Here is a 17,002-nt window from a genome sequence, read left to right on the forward strand (position 1 = left end):
AGCATATATTGTACAGCACAGGGAAATATAGGCATTATTTTGTAATAACTTTAAATGGCGTATAATCTATTAAAAATATCAAGTCACTATGTTGTACACCTGGAACTAATATTGTAAATCAGCTGTATTTCAATTAAAAAAAAAGACCTTAGTTTAAAAAAGAAACGTACCATGATTTCCTCACATCTATAATTCCATTTTCCCACTAATTCAATTGGGCCTTGCCATGAATCAGTATTACTCCAAGAACCAGTCACATGTAACTGAAGGTCAATCTTAACTAATGGAATTCAAGATCAGTAGACTCAACCAAGATACTCTGGGTGACTTTACAGTTCTAGTATGCCACCCCTCCATGTGTTATTTTTATACTTCCTGAGTAGTAAGATGAAGATGATGATGATAGTAGTAGTAGTAATAATAGTGGCAGGCAACACTTAGAGAGCTCTTACTATGCACCAGGCAACGTTAAGTACAGTTGGCTCTCTGTATCCTCAGATGTGGAACTCTTGGATACAGAGGGCTAACCATATTACACCATTGTATACAAGGGACTTGAGAATCTGTGGATTTGGGTATTTCTGAATGGGTCCTGGAACCAATCCCCTGCAGATACTGAGGGATAACTGTACTTTACAAGGATTAATCTAACCCGGCAAATGGGAGCTACTGTTACCCAAATTTTCCAGATAAGAAACTAAAGCACAGAGATGTTAAATAACTTGACCAAGATCAGAACTAGTATAGAACTAAGCCTGGATCTGAATCCAGTCAGTCTGACTCCAGGCCTCACACTCTGAACCACTATTGCTACACAACCTCTCTCACTAAAAACAAGAATTTAGGGACTTGCCTGGTGGCACAGTGGTTAAGAATCCGCCTCCTAATGCTGGGGACGCAGGTTCGATCCCTGGTCTGGGAAGATCCCACATGCCACGGAGCAACTAAGCCCGTGCGCCACGACTACTGAGCCTGCGCTCTAGAGACTGCAAGCCACAGCTACTGAAGCCCGCGCGCCTAGAGTCCATGCTCCGCAGCAAGAGAAGCCACCACAATGAGAAGCCTGCGCGCCTCAACGAAGAGTAGCCCCCGCTCGCCACAGCTAGAGAAAGCCCGCGCGCAGCAACGAAGACCCAAGGCAGCCAAAAAAAAAAAATGCCATGAATTCAGAACACAATGATAAAAAAATTTTTTAAATAATAATAATTTAACTTGGAGCTTAGTCTCCAGAAAATAGTTTTGGGTTTTTTTTGGGTATTTATTTATTTATTTTAACATCTTTATTGGAGTATAATTGCTTTACAATGGTGTGTTAGTTTCTGCTGTATAACAAAGTGAATCAGCTATACGTATACATATATCCCCATATCTCCTCCCTCTTGCGTCTCCCTATCCCACCCTCCCTATCCCACCCCTCTAGGTGGTCACAAAGCACCGAGCTAATCTCCCTGTGCTATGCGGCTGCTTCCCACTAGCTATCTATTTTACATTTGGTAGTGTATACATAAGTCCATGCCACTCTCTTACTTCGTCCCAGCTTACCCTTCCCCCTCCCCATGTCCTCAAGTCCATTCTCTATGTCTGGGTCTTTATTCCTGTCCTGCCCCTATGTTCTTCAGAACCATTTTTTTTTTTTATTCCATATGTATGTGTTAGCATACGGTATTTGTTTTTCTCTTTCTGACTTACTTCACTCTGTATGACAGACTGTCCATCCACCTCACTACAAATAACTCAATTTCATTTCTTTTTATGGCTGAGTAATATTCCATTGTATATATGTGCCACATCTTCTTTGTCCATTCATCTGTTGATGGACACTTAGGTTGCTTCCATGTCCTGCCTATTGTAAATACAGCTGCAGTGAACATTGTGGTACATGACTCTTCTTGAATTATGGTTTTCTCAGGGTATATGCCCAACAGGGGGATTGCTGGGTCATATGGTAGTTCTATTTTTAGTTTTTTAAGGCACCTCCATACTGTTCTCCATAGTGGCTGTATCAATTTACATTCCCACCAACAGTGCAAGAGGGTTTCCTCAGAAAATAGTTTTAGTTAAGCAAGCAAACTGAATTATGATATATGAAAATTCAGATTCACAGCCCTTTTCTTAGACTGCAACTTGTAGAGCTTCTAAAGCACTGCAAAAAGAACAGTTACTTTAATATGTCATAAAGAAATTTGAAATAGGCAACGAGAAAGAATCCTTTTGTTTAGCCAACAATGCAGTAGCTCAGCTAAATGAGGCTACACAAGCACAATTCTCCTAATGATACCGCATGCTATTAAAGAGGGTTTCAGATAGGATTACCTTGTTTTCTTCTAGGTGCCTTTTCAACTTTTCTTCCAAATCCTTGGTTTCTTCTGAGCCCTTGATATTTCTCTGCTCATAATTTTCACATGCTTCCTTAAGCTGCTCTTGTAAAACTTGGTACTCCTTTTCAATCTGTGAAATACTCCCCTAAAAGTATAATACAAAATTATCTATTAAAAGTAGTTTTAAAAGCCTATTTCTGATCTTGTTCTGAACTGTCTCTTAAAATAAACAAAGGAGAATATATGGCAGATGAAAATTTACAAGGGAAATGTCACAATAATTCAAGAATTAAAAACCCGTTACACTGTTTATCAAAGCCAGCTCTCTATTTATTTCTTTCTTTGGCTACATTGGGTCTTTTCTTTTAATATAATTTGCAATGGGTTGTTTATATATGGAAAGGAATTTTATCCAATCAACCTTCTGAATTATCTTACATTTTGGTATTGGGTTTTCGGTTGATCACTTTGGATGTTCCAGGGACACAGTCTTAGCCTCTGTAAATAATGAGACTTATACCTCCACCTTTAAAATCTTATTTTTTTCTCTTATCTGATTTTGTCAGCTAATATCTCCAGGATAATAATAAATATTAATGATGATATATAACCTTTAAGCAAGATGACACATTTGGCTTAAGAAAGATACAAGCATGTTGAAAAGTATTCATCTATTCCCATTTGATTATGAGTTTTAGTCAAGAAAAAAACCTGAATTTTTTCCAATACCCTATCAGCAACTATGGAGTTGATCAAATGACTTTTCTCTTAAGATATATTAACACAGGGGGCTTCCCTGGTGGTGCAGTGGTTGAGAATCTGCCTGCCAATGCAGGGGACACGGGTTCGAGCCCTGGTCTGGGAAGATACCACATGCCACGGAGCAACTAGGCCCGTGAGCCACAACTACTGAGCCTGCGCGTCTGGAGCTTGTGCTCCGCAACAAGAGAGGTCACGACGGTGAGAGGCCCGCGCACCGCGATGAAGAGTGGCCCCCGCTCGCCGCAACTAGAGAAAGCCCTCGCACAGAAACGAAGACCCAACACAGCCAAAAATAAAATAAATTAATTAATTAAAAAAAAAAGATATATTAACACAGTAATTATATTAATAGATTTTCTAATTGAATCATTCTTAAAGTGGTGAAGGTTTTTATAATAATTTCTGTATTATTCATGTGAATAAGCTTTTATTTATAAATTAATGCAGGCTCATTATACCAGTTAAAACAATAAAGCCATTATACTTCACAGTCAGTAAGCTAGAAAAAACTTACCTTTTCCTCTGCCTCCCCTTCCCAAATTCAAACAATAAAAACAAAACAATAATTTTTTGTTATGTTCTAAAGCTTATTCTATAATGTTTTGTATGGAATAACTGGCTTCAAAATAGTTCTAAGTTCGTCATTCCCATCTAGTTAAAAGTAAAGAAAATTAAACCTTTAAACAGTTTAATACGATTTTGACTCACCTGTTGTGCCTCAAAAGGATCATACGGCTCAGTATTGACTTCTTGATGCTTTATATTCCAAGACACCTTTGGGGCAAAACAAACACATTCAATCTATCTCAACTGCTCTAGTAAAATAAATCCATCATGTAATAACATTTTGAAACATGCCCATAACTTTTTCAAGGTTTTTTTTGGCCAGTTTAGATAATGTTCTATGCTTTCTACAAATATTTGTAACAGGAAAAAGTGATCATTTATAATTAGTACAAGTGAAAATGATTTTGGTTCATTACTGCTAACATAATTCTTCAAAGCTTTCTAGAAAGCAAAAAACTTAATGAGTAGGAGGATAACCAATAAGGGTTTAATGAATTCATGCCTTATGAAGTTAACTATAGAGAAACCTTAGCTTATTCTCGTGCTTGTTAGGAAGGAACTTTTATTCACATCTCTCTTGTTTCTCTCCATCTGGTTGTGTCTTTTAACTCCCTCACTCCTCCCCTGGTTTGGTAGGAGAACTGGGCATGTGCAGCCCAGACTCTTCCTTTTTTCTCCTCCTTGGGAGCTGCCCATGCAGAAAGCACGTTTTCCCCTTCCCTCTCCAGGCACTGTGTCATAGGGGCAGGCACCCAAGTTAGGGGGCCTTCTAGTCCAGCACTGCTGTAACTAGGTGGGAAGCTGGTAGGTCATGGGCTTCACTCTTAGGACACGCACTCTCTACAGAAACAGCCACATCTTCCTGCCACACTTTTATTAATCATCAAGGTGATGTTCTGGCTCCATCTGCTGGTTCCACTATCTTATTTCTCAACTGGTGCAAAACTTGGATAGGAAGGATGTTATTTACTAAACCCAAAAATTCCTTCTGGCATTACCTGTCACGCCCTACAAAAGGGTTCATAAAGTCCATCATTTTAAAGAATTTTAGTAAATATAATGGCAATGAAAAATGAAGAGGAAAATTTAACTTTAGTATTAAGAAGACTTTCTATTTTCAGTCTTACCTGTACGGCAACCATTTGTGTATGTGGAACATCTGTTACTTCATCGGTGCTTTCTGGATTTACTTCCTGCTTGGCAGAATTTCCACAGTGGCCATCATTTCTGTTAGACTCACTTTGGGCTGTATCAGCACCATCCGTGATGCACTGTGACTTTACTGATATTTCCAAAGATTCCTGAAGGATCTGTGTTTCAGAGGCAATCTGGTTACCAGGGGCATTCTCAGCACTGAAATGATGGCCCTCAAAATGCACTTCTGTTATGTCACTGGCTACAAAAGACGGCACCACTGGTATTGATCTTTGCAACTGATATTCAGAAGAAACTCTGGCCAGAGGTGCATAAATGCTATACTGGGGCAAAGTCGGTAACACATTTATAAACGCTGGTGGTGTCTGGGTAATGTCAAATCCCCGAAAGGGAAGATACGTACAGTATCCTGTGACTAATTGGGGTTGAGTCCAATACGTTGGTTTCACATCCTCAGGAACTGGTTTGGGAGAATTAGAGGAGACATGGTTGTGACTTGTCTCCTCGGAGACTGGTTTGGGAGAATCAGAAGACACCCCTTTGGGCTTCTCATCCTCAGAAACTGATTTGGAAGAATTATCGGAAATTAGTTTCGGCTTCACAGCTTCACAAGGTGACTGGGGAGAATTAGCAGATGTAAGGTGGGGCTTCACATCCTCAGAAGCTGGTGCTGAAGGTAAGCCAGACACTGGTTTGGATTTCACATCTGGTTTAAATTCCCTAGCAGCTGGATTCAGCGGTAGTTTAACTCGTAAATACTCTCCTGTTTTCGAAATTTCTTCTACTTTTGCCTTAATGTTTTTCTTCTTTCTCTTTTTCTTAAGCCGTAACGCAACTTTCTTCAATGCAATACAGTTGTCAATCACAACAAAACGAGGACATCCCAGGAGAAAAGATTTCAAACCTCCTGCTTTTTCTAGTATCTGTCGAGTTTCTTCTGGGAAAAACTCATATTCTTCAGAAAACATCTTGTTACTCATGTCCAAGGGACCATGTTCCTCTAACAACTGAGAGAAATAACTTGGAAAAAATTTACGTAAGTTATTTTAAGGAAGTACTTGTACATGTTTATCTGAAAAAAATATTTCCCAAAATTTCTCCCAAAGCAAAATACTACTTCACTTCTCACTGATCTTGACACCTCCCCAACAAATATATTATACTCATATTAAGTCTGAGAAAGGCTAACTGTAATCAATGATACAATAAATAAAATTTTGTTTACCCCTCAGAAAATAATCCTTTAAAAAATCTTGGGGAAAAAAACAAAAGGAGATTAAAAGGTTATTTTTATAAGTTTCAGTTAAATAATTATTCAATATATTTTAAAAAACAATGAAAAGCAAAGAAACTCATTCAAGAAAAATAACAAGGCTATCAATAACAAGAACATCAAATGAAAAAAGGAAATCAAATTTCAAAAAAATCCTATTGGAATTTACATATAGTAAATCTATTGACATTTCTCTGCTTAGGAAGATACAATGATTCAGAATTATTGAAATCAATTAGGTCTGATCAATAAACCACCACAGTGCAGGATCAGATCCACAGTAATGGGGCCAATCCCTTAACCTGCCTCCATCTGTGGACTGGGTTTGTCCACTCCAGTTCTGGGGCCATGTTCTTTTGCCATTCTTGTGCCAGGCTCAAAGAGGCTTCCTCTCCCATTTGAATTTGGTATTCAGTCTGTAACAGTGGCACAGCTAGCAAGAAAGACACATACCATGTACACTAAGAAGGCTTTTTCAAGAGCAAAAACCTCCAGAGGAATATTCTTAGTAAATTAAAGCTAACCAGGAAGATAACTTATTCAGGAGGAAGGTAAAAACAATACTGCTTTGAAGCAAAAGAAAACCACTGTATGTGCAGATGCTGCTGCACATAAATGCACAGGACAATTACAAGTGATTAACCCCTATTCAAAGCAACCGCTATACTGAAACATAAAGACCAAAAGCCACTTCTCTTTGTCTGCGCTGCTGATCTAAATACTTAAAAGCCGTCAGTCTCTTTTAAAGTGTTTTTTGATAAACATTTTCCCCTTAGAATAAGCTCTGCAATAGAAACTCCCCTACATACATGTTGTTTTGTAAGGTAACAGGTTAAATATGCGTTTGCCTTAAGATTCTTATCAAACTTCACTTTTAATGAGAAATCTCTAAAAGCAGAAACTGTTGAGGGTGGGTAATAAGGTAAAAAGAAGCAAATCACTGCAGCCTCAGGAACAATAACCCTTGCTGAGGGTTCTGGCCGATTGCTATAAATAACGCTGACCCCACAATCTGTCCCAAGAGAGACCTTTCCAGTTGGTGTTTAGCTGCCACAAGCAACAGCAGATAATTCATCAGTGGTGTATGTGTATTTACTTTTTGCTCTCCGTGATGAATACTAAAGAGAATCATTAAAAAAATAAAGCTTTTCTACCTGCATTAAAATACTTAAATCCAAAATGGGATCACTAAAGAACAGAGACCACAGGAAAGAAAACCATTACCAGTAATTTAGCAAAGAGCTTTTCAAGAGTTCGCAACATGAATGATGATATAGATATGGTGATGATTACTGAGTAATAAAAGTCAGATTCCTGAAGAATACTTGATACAAAAAAATGCTCACCATGCATTTTAAGGTGAAAAGGGCAAATGACAAAGTTGAGTGTATAGTTAAATAACAGCTTATAAAGTCCAAAACATATATTTCATACATATAAACATTTTAAAAGTCTGGAGACTTCCCTGGTCCAGTGGTTGAGACTCCACACTTCCACTGCAAGGGGCATGGGTTTGAGCCCTGGTCGGGGAACTAAAAGCCCGCATGCCGCACGGCGCGGCCAAAAAAATAAAATAAAAAGTCTGAAAGGATATGCACCTTTTTTTCAAAGAAATAGAGCCTCCATGTTTTTTCCACTGGCTAAATAGCAAGGAATTTTTCATACATTCAAACAGAACAAAATTTAATTCAACAAGGGTCCCTAGCCCAAAGAAAAATAGTATTATAACCACATTGTGAATAAAACTTTTATAGTGATTATTTGAAATGCAACACAAAATGAACTTTAACTCTATTTATATGCTTTTCTAGCCTTGAAAAATAGTCTCTGTAGATAAACATGGGGCCCAAGATAGCACAAATATGATTTCTTCATAATCCAGACTCTAATAGGGACAATGTTCTTACACTTCAGAACCTGAGGCAAAGACTGGCCATGCTGTGCTTGACGGGAGTGATAAAAATAATAATAAAGTTAATTTTACCACAGATAACAATAGTTGCTATATTATATACATGTACATGTTTTCATTTTTTAAGGAACCTCCATACTGTTTTCCATAGTGACTATACCAATTTACCTTCCCACCAACAGTGAACAAAGGTTCCCTTTTCTCCACATCCTTGCCAACACTTGTTATTTCTAGTCTTTTTGATAAAAGCTATTCTAACAGGTATGAGATGGAGATGATAGCTTATTGTGTGTTTATTTTTAAACTGAAGTATAGTTGATTTACCATATTGTGTTAGTTTCAGGTTTTACAGCAAAGTGATTCAGTTATATTTTTTTTTTTCAGGTTACCTTCCATTGTAGGTTATTACATTATTGTGTTTTTGATTTGCATTTCCCTAATGATTAATGATGCAGAACATCTTTTCATGTACCTGTTGGCCATCTGTATGTCTTCTTTGGGAAAATGGCTATTCAGGTCTTCTGCCCATTTTTTAATTGGACTGTTTGGTTTTTTTGTTATCGAGTTGTATCAGTTCTTCATACATTTTGGATATTAGCCCCTTATCAGATATATGATTTGCAAATATTTTCCCATTTGCAAATATGTGTATATATATTTTCATAATTCAATGATGATCATTAGTGTCTTAAACGGTCCTTGATGGACTGTCACAGGGCTAGTGCATGTCACTGTCAGAACAGGGGCAAGGGACAGGAATGGGAAAAATATTTCCAAAAGCATTCCCATCCTACTATTCTGGTTGTGCCCCTTTGAAAAATCACTGTTTTCTATATGCTCATGATTCCTTTTTCTTCTTTTTTTTAAAGAAATAGATTAAGGATGAGGACCCAGTTCCCTCTTTCTTGGAAGAGAGCATGACAAGTAAGCAAGAACCACATTTTCTTTTTGGTAGGCAAAGACTGATAGGGAGAAAAAAACCGATTCTTATTGCACAAAGTCATTTTTATTTGCAATACACTGTGATTCAACCAATGATCAATTCTGCGCTCCTGCTACTTGTAAGCTGCATGATAGAACTACATTTTCTACTTTTTCTGAAATCTTCCCCAGTGCTTAACCTTAAGTGGTTAATAAATCTTGACTAATTAACACTACTAAAGAGGTGTTAGGAAAAACTGAATACAGAATGCCACCTATTGAAATTTATTCTGCTTCAACTATGGGTATCATAAAATGTTAGAACAAGGTGGAAGTCACTGAAAAAAAATCAGTCCAACCCCCTACTTTAAATTGAAATACATCAAGAAAAAGTTAACAGCAGTTATCACAGTATTCTTGACTTCTTGTCTAATATGTTTCTACTCTACACTCTTTTCATATACAATAGTTTTATTTTTCTTTCTCTTACCCATTGGCCACTAAAAAAATCATTCTTAAGCCAATCATTACATGCTTACTTTTGAAAATTCAAGGAAAGAATTATGTTTTGAGGTATGACTTCCTGTAACTTCTTGACTTTCTCCTATTATAAGATATAAATTCTATCTCAAAATACACAAACAAATCAGCTTATTGGTTTCTCATAAAGTTATTAAATTTCTTCCCACTTAGAGTGGTAATAAATTCTTTAAGAAGCAAGCTCCTGAAAACTACAGTTTAGCTTCAGTTTTGGATGCTTGAAGCAAAGTCCAGCATGTTTTAAGAAACACTAGTATAGTTTTATAGCTGATTCCAGGTTGTCATCCAGTTCTCTGAGAATATGATTTGCTCAGCACTTCAACTCTGAAGAAAAACCATGAAAAGGGATCCAAGAGGATATAACTAGACTGAATAGGAACAAGGCAACTGAGAAAAATAGAAGAAGTAACAATAACCAAATTATAGATGAGTGACGGGTTTTCCAGGAGTTCATTTTTTTTTTAATTAATTTTTATTGGAGTATAGTTGCTTTACAATGTTGTGTTAGTTTCTACTGTACAACAAAGTGAATCAGCTATACGTATACTCATATCCCCTCTTTTCTGAGACAGGAGTTTGCTTTCAAATTAATTTTCTGTTGCAGATCTTTGCCCCTCAACTTCTTTTCCTAAGGAAGGCATCATGCACAACTTATTAATGCCAAGCTAAAAAAAAAAAAAAAAAAGGGAAACGTTTCCTAGATTTTCCTGAACTCTTTACTCCACTACTGTATCCACCCCACAAAGACCTGACTTTAGTGTTAATTTCTTTTTTCTTTTTTTTGGCCATGCCATGTGGCATACAGGATCTGAGTTCCCCGACCAGGGATCGAACCCGTGCCCCCTGCAGTAGAAGCGCTGAATCATGGACCGCCAGGGAAGTCCCCTAGTGTTAATTTCACATTCATATTTTCAATCCAAAAGTAATTCAGCCCAAAGTTTCTTTAAAGGAAAAGTCTGTTTCTCTTTTCTTAGATAAATGTTGGGAAGTCAAGTTTTCAATACAATACAGAGATACAGGGTTCTATATGTGTTCTATACCATCACAGCTGGACAACTATCTCAGCAGAAGTAATAACCAGATCCTGGTATCCCTTCCCCAATAAAAGGGTAATACTTCACCAAGCTACATTAATTGTCACTGGACTTAGGAGATGCCAAACAACTGCATCATCAACATAAGGACAATGAGGTCAAATAATTATACTATTCCTTGTCAAATGTATATACTTTGGAATTCATGATAAAAGATTATGGCTGGAAACTTTGTTTATCAGTCCTATCAGGACATACCAGGACAGTTTTGGAAATAGACAGAATCTACATTAGCAGCTCAAACTGACAAAACTAATAATCATTAGGATTCTAAATGTAATAGTTAAAAATCCTCAATTAACTTTGTATAATACATGACAAAAGCCATAAAAACACTTTTCTTCCCCAGAATTTGTGAGCCAATCAGTGATTCCTTTAATAAACATAAAGGGACACAAAGTAAACAACTTAAGATCTTTAACTGGCAGCCTCAGTATAATACTTGTAGGAATGTTAAACTACTTACTCATATAGAGTTGAACATTTTTGTTTTGGGTTAATGTCCCACAGCTTCTTATTACGGACAACATATTCATTACTATGCTGTTCATACAGAGCTTCAAATTCTTCTACATCGTGACGAAGATGGTCGGGCACTACAAATGGGCCTGCAGAATTTGAATTGCGTTTGCTGATAAAAAAAAAAAAACAATTCTGTGAATAATTAACTTTCAGGTGGCCCAGAATAACATTTAAATTGAAATAAAGATAGTAACATATTACTCAACTTCAGGATGCAAAAAAACACTACCAGAGAATTTAATGCAGAACAGTTACCTTTCCACAATTACAGTCAAGAGATACCTGACTACTGAATAAGGTACAAGATACCTGGCTACTAAGTAAGGTACAAGATACCTGAGTACTTTTAATTACTTACTCTTGCTACCAAGAGCAAATTTTTTTTAAATTCTGGTTTTTAAAAAAAATCAATGTTGCATTCATTGTAACCTGTTAAAGAGAAAAATGAAAGAGTTTACTATAACTGCTATCAATTTAAGTTAAGGTGAGATGGAGACTGGTAAAAGGTACTTAAATAAAAAGATTGTTAAAAAAACAGTATAAGATTCTAGCACTCTAAAAAGATGTAATAGTTTGAGTGTGGGCTCTAAACCAGACTGCTGATTTAAATTCTGGCTCTGCTACGTACAAGCTTTGTGTCCTTGGACACTCAACTACACTGTGTCTGAGTTTCCTTATCTGTAAAATGGATATAATAATACTACTTATCTCCTAGAAAGAAAAGTGGATTAAATGAATTATACATAAAAAGCTCTTAAAATAGTGACTGGCACATAAGTGCTATCAAAATATAGGCTACTATTATTTTAACTTAAAACAATTCCTCCATTCAAAGAATCCATGGAAATGTGCAAAGCCAACTGTTATTACAACTCATTTAAGAAACGTGTGGGAAGAGAGAGATTGGTTCAAGATGGCGGAGTAGGACGTGCGCTCACTCCCTCTTGCAAGAGCACCGGAATCACAACTAGCTGCTGGACAATCATCGACAGGAAGACACTGGAACTCACCAAAACAGATCCCCCACATCCAAAGACAAAGGAGAAGCCACAACGAGACAGTACGAGGGGCGCAATCACAATATAATCAAATCCCATAACTGCTGGGTGGGTGACTCACAAACTGGAGAACACTTACACCACAGAAATCCATCTACTGGAGTGAAGGTTCTGAGCCCCACGTCAGGCTTCCCAACCTGGGGGTCTGGCAACGGGAGGAGGAATTCCTAGAGAATCAGACTTTGAGGCTGGCAGGATTTGATTACAGGACTTCAACAGGACTGGGGGAAACAGAGACTCCACTCTTGGAGGGCACACACAAAGTAGTGTGCACATCGGGACCCAGGGGAAGGAGCAGTGACCCCATAGGAGACTGAACCAGACCTACCTGCTAGTGTTGGACGGTCTCCTGCAGAGGCGGGGGGTGGCTGTGTCTCACCATGAGAACAAGGACACTGGCAGCAGAAGTTCTGGGAAGTACTCCTTGGCGTGAGCCCTCCTGAAGTCCACCATTAGCCCCACCAAACAGCCCGGGTAGGCTCCAGTGTTGGGTTGCCTCAGGCCAAACAACCAACAGGGAGGGAAGCCAGCCCCACCCATCACCAGACAAGCAGATTAAAGTTTTGCTGAGCTCTGCCCACCAGAGCAACAGCCAGCTCTACCCATCACCAGTCCCTCCCATCAGGAAGCTTGCACAAGTCTCTTAGATAGCCTCATCCACCAGAGGGCAGACAGCAGAAACAAGAACTACAACCCTGCAGCCTGTGGAACAAAAACCACATTCACAGAAAGATAGACAAGATGAAAAGGCAGAGGACTATGTGCCAGATGAAGGAACAAGATAAAACCCCAGAAAACAGCTAAATGAAGTGGAGACAGGCAACCTTCCAGAAAAAGAATTCAGAATAATGATAGTGAGGATGATCCAGGACCTCGGAAAAAGAATGGAGGCAAAGATCAAGAAGATGCAAGAAATGTTTAACAAAGACTTAGAAGAATTAAAGAACAAACACCTAGAAGAATTAAAGAACAAACAAACAGAGATGAACAATACAATAACTGAAATGACAAATACACTAGAAGGAATCAATAGCAGAATAACTGAGGCAAAAGAACGGATAAGCAACCTGGAAGACAGAATGGTGGAATTCACTGCCACGGAACAGAATAAAGAAAAAAGAATGAAAAGAAATAAAGATAGCCTAAGAGACCTCTGGGACAACATTAAACTCAACAACATTCACATTATGGGGGTCCCAGAAGGAGAAGAGAGAGAGAAAGGACCCGAGAAAATATTTGAAGAGATTATAGTTGAAAACTTCCCTAACACGGGAAAGGAAATAGCCACCCAAGTCCAGGAAGCGCAGCGAGTCCCAGGCAGGATAAACCCAAGGAGAAACACGCCGAGACACATAGTAGTCAAATTGACAAAAATTAAAGACAAAGAAAAATTATTGAAAGCAGCAAGGGAAAAATGACAAACAACATACAAGGGAACTCCCAATAAGGTTAACAGCTGATTTCTCAGTAGAAACTCTACAAGCCAGAAGGGAGTGGCATGATATATTTAAAACGATGAAAGGGAAGAATCTACAACCAAGATTACTCTACCCGGCAAGGATCTCATTCAGATTCGATGGAGAAATCAAAAGCTTTACAGACAAGCAAAAGCTAAGAGAATCCACCAAAACAGCTCTACAACAAATGCTAAAGGAACTTCTCTAAGTGGGAAACACAAGAGAAGAAAAGGACCTACAAAAACAAACCCATAACAATTAAGAAAATGGTAATAGGAACATACATATCCAGAATTACCTTAAACGTGAATGGATTAAATGCTCCAACCAAAAGACACAGGCTTGCTGAATGGATACAAAAACAAGACCCATATTACATGCTGTCTACAAGAGACCCACTTCAGACCTAGGGACACATAGAGACTGAAAGTGGGGATGGAAAAAGATACTCCATGCAAATGGAAATCAGAAGAAAGCTGGAGTAGCAATACTCATCAGATAAAATAGACTTTAAAATAAAGAATGTTACAAGAGACAAGGAAGGACACTACATAATGATCAAGGGATCAATCCAAGAAGAAGATATAACAATTATAAATATATATGCACCCAACATAGGAGCACCTCAACACATGAGGCAACTGCTAACAACTATAAAAGAGGAAATCGACTGTAACACAATAACAGTGGGGGACTTTAACACCTCACTTACACCAATGGACAGATCATCCAAACAGAAAATTAATAAGGAAACACGAGCTTTAAATGACACAACAGACCAGAGAGACTTAATTGATATTTATAGCACATTCCATCCAAAAACAGCAGATTACACTTTCTTCTCAAGTGCACACGGAACATTCTCCAGGATAGATCACATCTTGGGTCACAAATCAAGCCTCAGTAAATTTAAGAAAACTGAAATCGGGGGGCTTCTCTGGTGGCGCAGTGGTTGGGAGTCCGCCTGCCAATGCAGGGGACACGGGTTCGTGCCCCGGTCCGGGAAGATCCCACATGCCACGGAGCGGCTATGCCCATGAGCCACAACTACTGAGCCTGCGCATCTGGAGCCTGTGCTCCCCAATGGGAGAGGCCGCGACAGTGAGAGGCCCGCGCACCGCGATGAAGAGTAGCCCCCGCTCGCCGCAACTGGAGAAAGCCCTTGCACAGAAACGAAGACCCAACACAGCCAAAAAAATAAAATAAAATAAAAAAAAAGAAAACTGAAATCATATCAAGCATCTTTTCTGACCACAATGCTATGAGATTAGAAATCAATACAGGGAAAAAAATGTAAAAAACACAAACACATGGAGGCTAAACAATATGTTACTAAGTAACCAAGAGATCACTGAAGAAATCAAAGAGGAAATCAGAAAATACCTAGAGACAAATGACAACGAAAACACAATGATCCAAAACCAATGGGATGCAGCAAAAGCAGTTCTAAGAGGGAAGTTTATAGCAATACAATCCTAACTCAAGAAACAACAAACATCTCAAATAAACAATCTAACCTTACACCTAAAAGAACTAGAGAAAGAAGAACAAACAAAACCCAAAGTTAGTAGAAGGAAAGAAATCATAAAGATCAGAGCAGAAATAAATGAAACAGAAACAAAGAAAACAATAGCAAAGATCAATAAAACTAAAAGCTGGTTCTTTGAGAAGATAAACAAAATTGATAAACCATTAGCCAGACTCATCAAGAAAAAGAGGGAGAGGACTCAAATCATTAAAATTAGAAATGAAAAAGGAGAAGTTACAACAGACACCACAGAAATACAAGGCATCCTAAGAGACTACTACAGGCAACTCCATGCCAATAAAATGGACAACCTGGAAGAAATGGACCAATTCTAAGAAAGGTATCACCTTCCAACACTGAACCGGGAAGAAATAGAAAATATGGACAGACCAATCACAAGTAATGAAATTGAAACTGTGATTACAAATCTTCCAACAAACAAAAGTCCAGGACCAGATGGCTTCACAGGTGAATTCTATCAAACATTCAGAGAAGAGCTAACACCCATCCTTCTCAAACTCTTCCAAAAAATTGCAGAGGAAGGAACACTCCCAAACTCATTCTATGAGGCCACCATCACCCTGATATGAAAACCAGACAAAGATACTACAAAAAAAGAAAATTACAGACCAATATCACTGATGAATATAGATGCAAAAATCCTCAACAAAATACTAGCAAACACAATCCAACAACACACTCAAAGGATCATACACCATGATCAAGTGGGATTTATCCCAGGGATGCAAGGATTCTTCAACACACGCAAATCAATCAATGTGATACACCATATTAACAAATTGAAGAAGAAAAACCATATGATCTCAATAGACGCATAAAAAACTTCTGACAAAATTCAACACTCATTTATGATAAAAACTCTCCAGAAAGCAGGCATAGAGGCAACCTACCTCAACAACATAAAGGCCATATATGACAAACCCACAGCAAACACCATTCTCAATGGTGAAAAACTGAAAGCATTTCCTCTAAGATCAGGAACAAGACAAGGATGTCCACTCTCACCACTATTTTTCAACATAGTTTTGGAAGTCCTAGCCACGGCAATCAGAGAAGAAAAAGAAATAAAAGGAATACAAATTGGAAAAGAAGAAGTAAAACTGTCACTGTCTGCAGATGGCATGACACTATACATAGAGAATCCTAAAGATGCCACCAGAAAACTACTAGAGCTAATCAATGAATTTGGTAAAGTTGCAGGATACAAAATTAATGCACAGAAATCTCTTGCATTCCTATACACTAATGATGAAAAATCTGAAAGAGAAATTAAGGAAACACTCCCATTTACCATTGCAACAAAAAGAATAAAATACCTAGGAATAAACCTACCTAGGGAGACAAAAGACCTGTATGCAGAAAACTATAAGACATTGATGAAAGAAATTAAAGATGATACCAGCAGATGGAGAGATATACCATGTTCTTGGATTGGAAGAATCAATATTGTGAAAATGACTATGCTACCCAAAGCAATCTACAGATTCAATGCAATCCCTATCAAATCACCAATGGCATTTTTTACAGAACTAGAACAAAAAAATCTTAAAATTTGTATGGAGACACCAAAGACTCCGAATAGCCAAAGCAGTCGTGAGGGAAAAAAACGGAGCTGGAGGAATCAGACTCCCTGACTTCAGACTATACTACAAAGCTACAGTAATCAAGACAATATGGTACTGGCACAAAAACAGAAATATAGATCAATGGAACAGGATAGAAAGCCCAGAGATAAACCCATGCACCTATGGGCAACTAATCTATGACAAAGGAGGCAAGGATATACAATGCAGAAAAGACAGCCTCTTCAATAAGTGGTGCTGGGAAAACTGGACAGCTACACGTTAAAGAATGAAATTAGAACACTCCCTAAC

The 17,002-nt window shown here is 38.0% G+C and overlaps 1 protein-coding gene across 6 annotated transcripts in view; it reads right to left on the reverse strand.

Moving 5' to 3' along the window:
• Nucleotides 1-17,002, reverse strand: part of TTC3 (tetratricopeptide repeat domain 3) — a 135,558-nt gene that overhangs the window by 33,791 nt on the left and 84,765 nt on the right. For all 6 annotated transcript variants that reach the window (XM_061193926.1, XM_061193930.1, XM_061193928.1 and 3 more), the window contains 4 exons: nucleotides 11,009-11,173; nucleotides 4,775-5,822; nucleotides 3,789-3,854; nucleotides 2,314-2,463 (listed from right to left, as the gene is read on the reverse strand). In XM_061193926.1, the coding sequence (XP_061049909.1) occupies nucleotides 2,314-2,463; nucleotides 3,789-3,854; nucleotides 4,775-5,822; nucleotides 11,009-11,173 (1,429 nt within the window). The remainder of the gene's footprint in view (nucleotides 1-2,313; nucleotides 2,464-3,788; nucleotides 3,855-4,774; nucleotides 5,823-11,008; nucleotides 11,174-17,002) is intronic.

Source organism: Eubalaena glacialis, chromosome 6 (genome assembly GCF_028564815.1).
Source record: "Eubalaena glacialis isolate mEubGla1 chromosome 6, mEubGla1.1.hap2.+ XY, whole genome shotgun sequence".
Taxonomy (NCBI): domain Eukaryota; kingdom Metazoa; phylum Chordata; class Mammalia; order Artiodactyla; family Balaenidae; genus Eubalaena; species Eubalaena glacialis.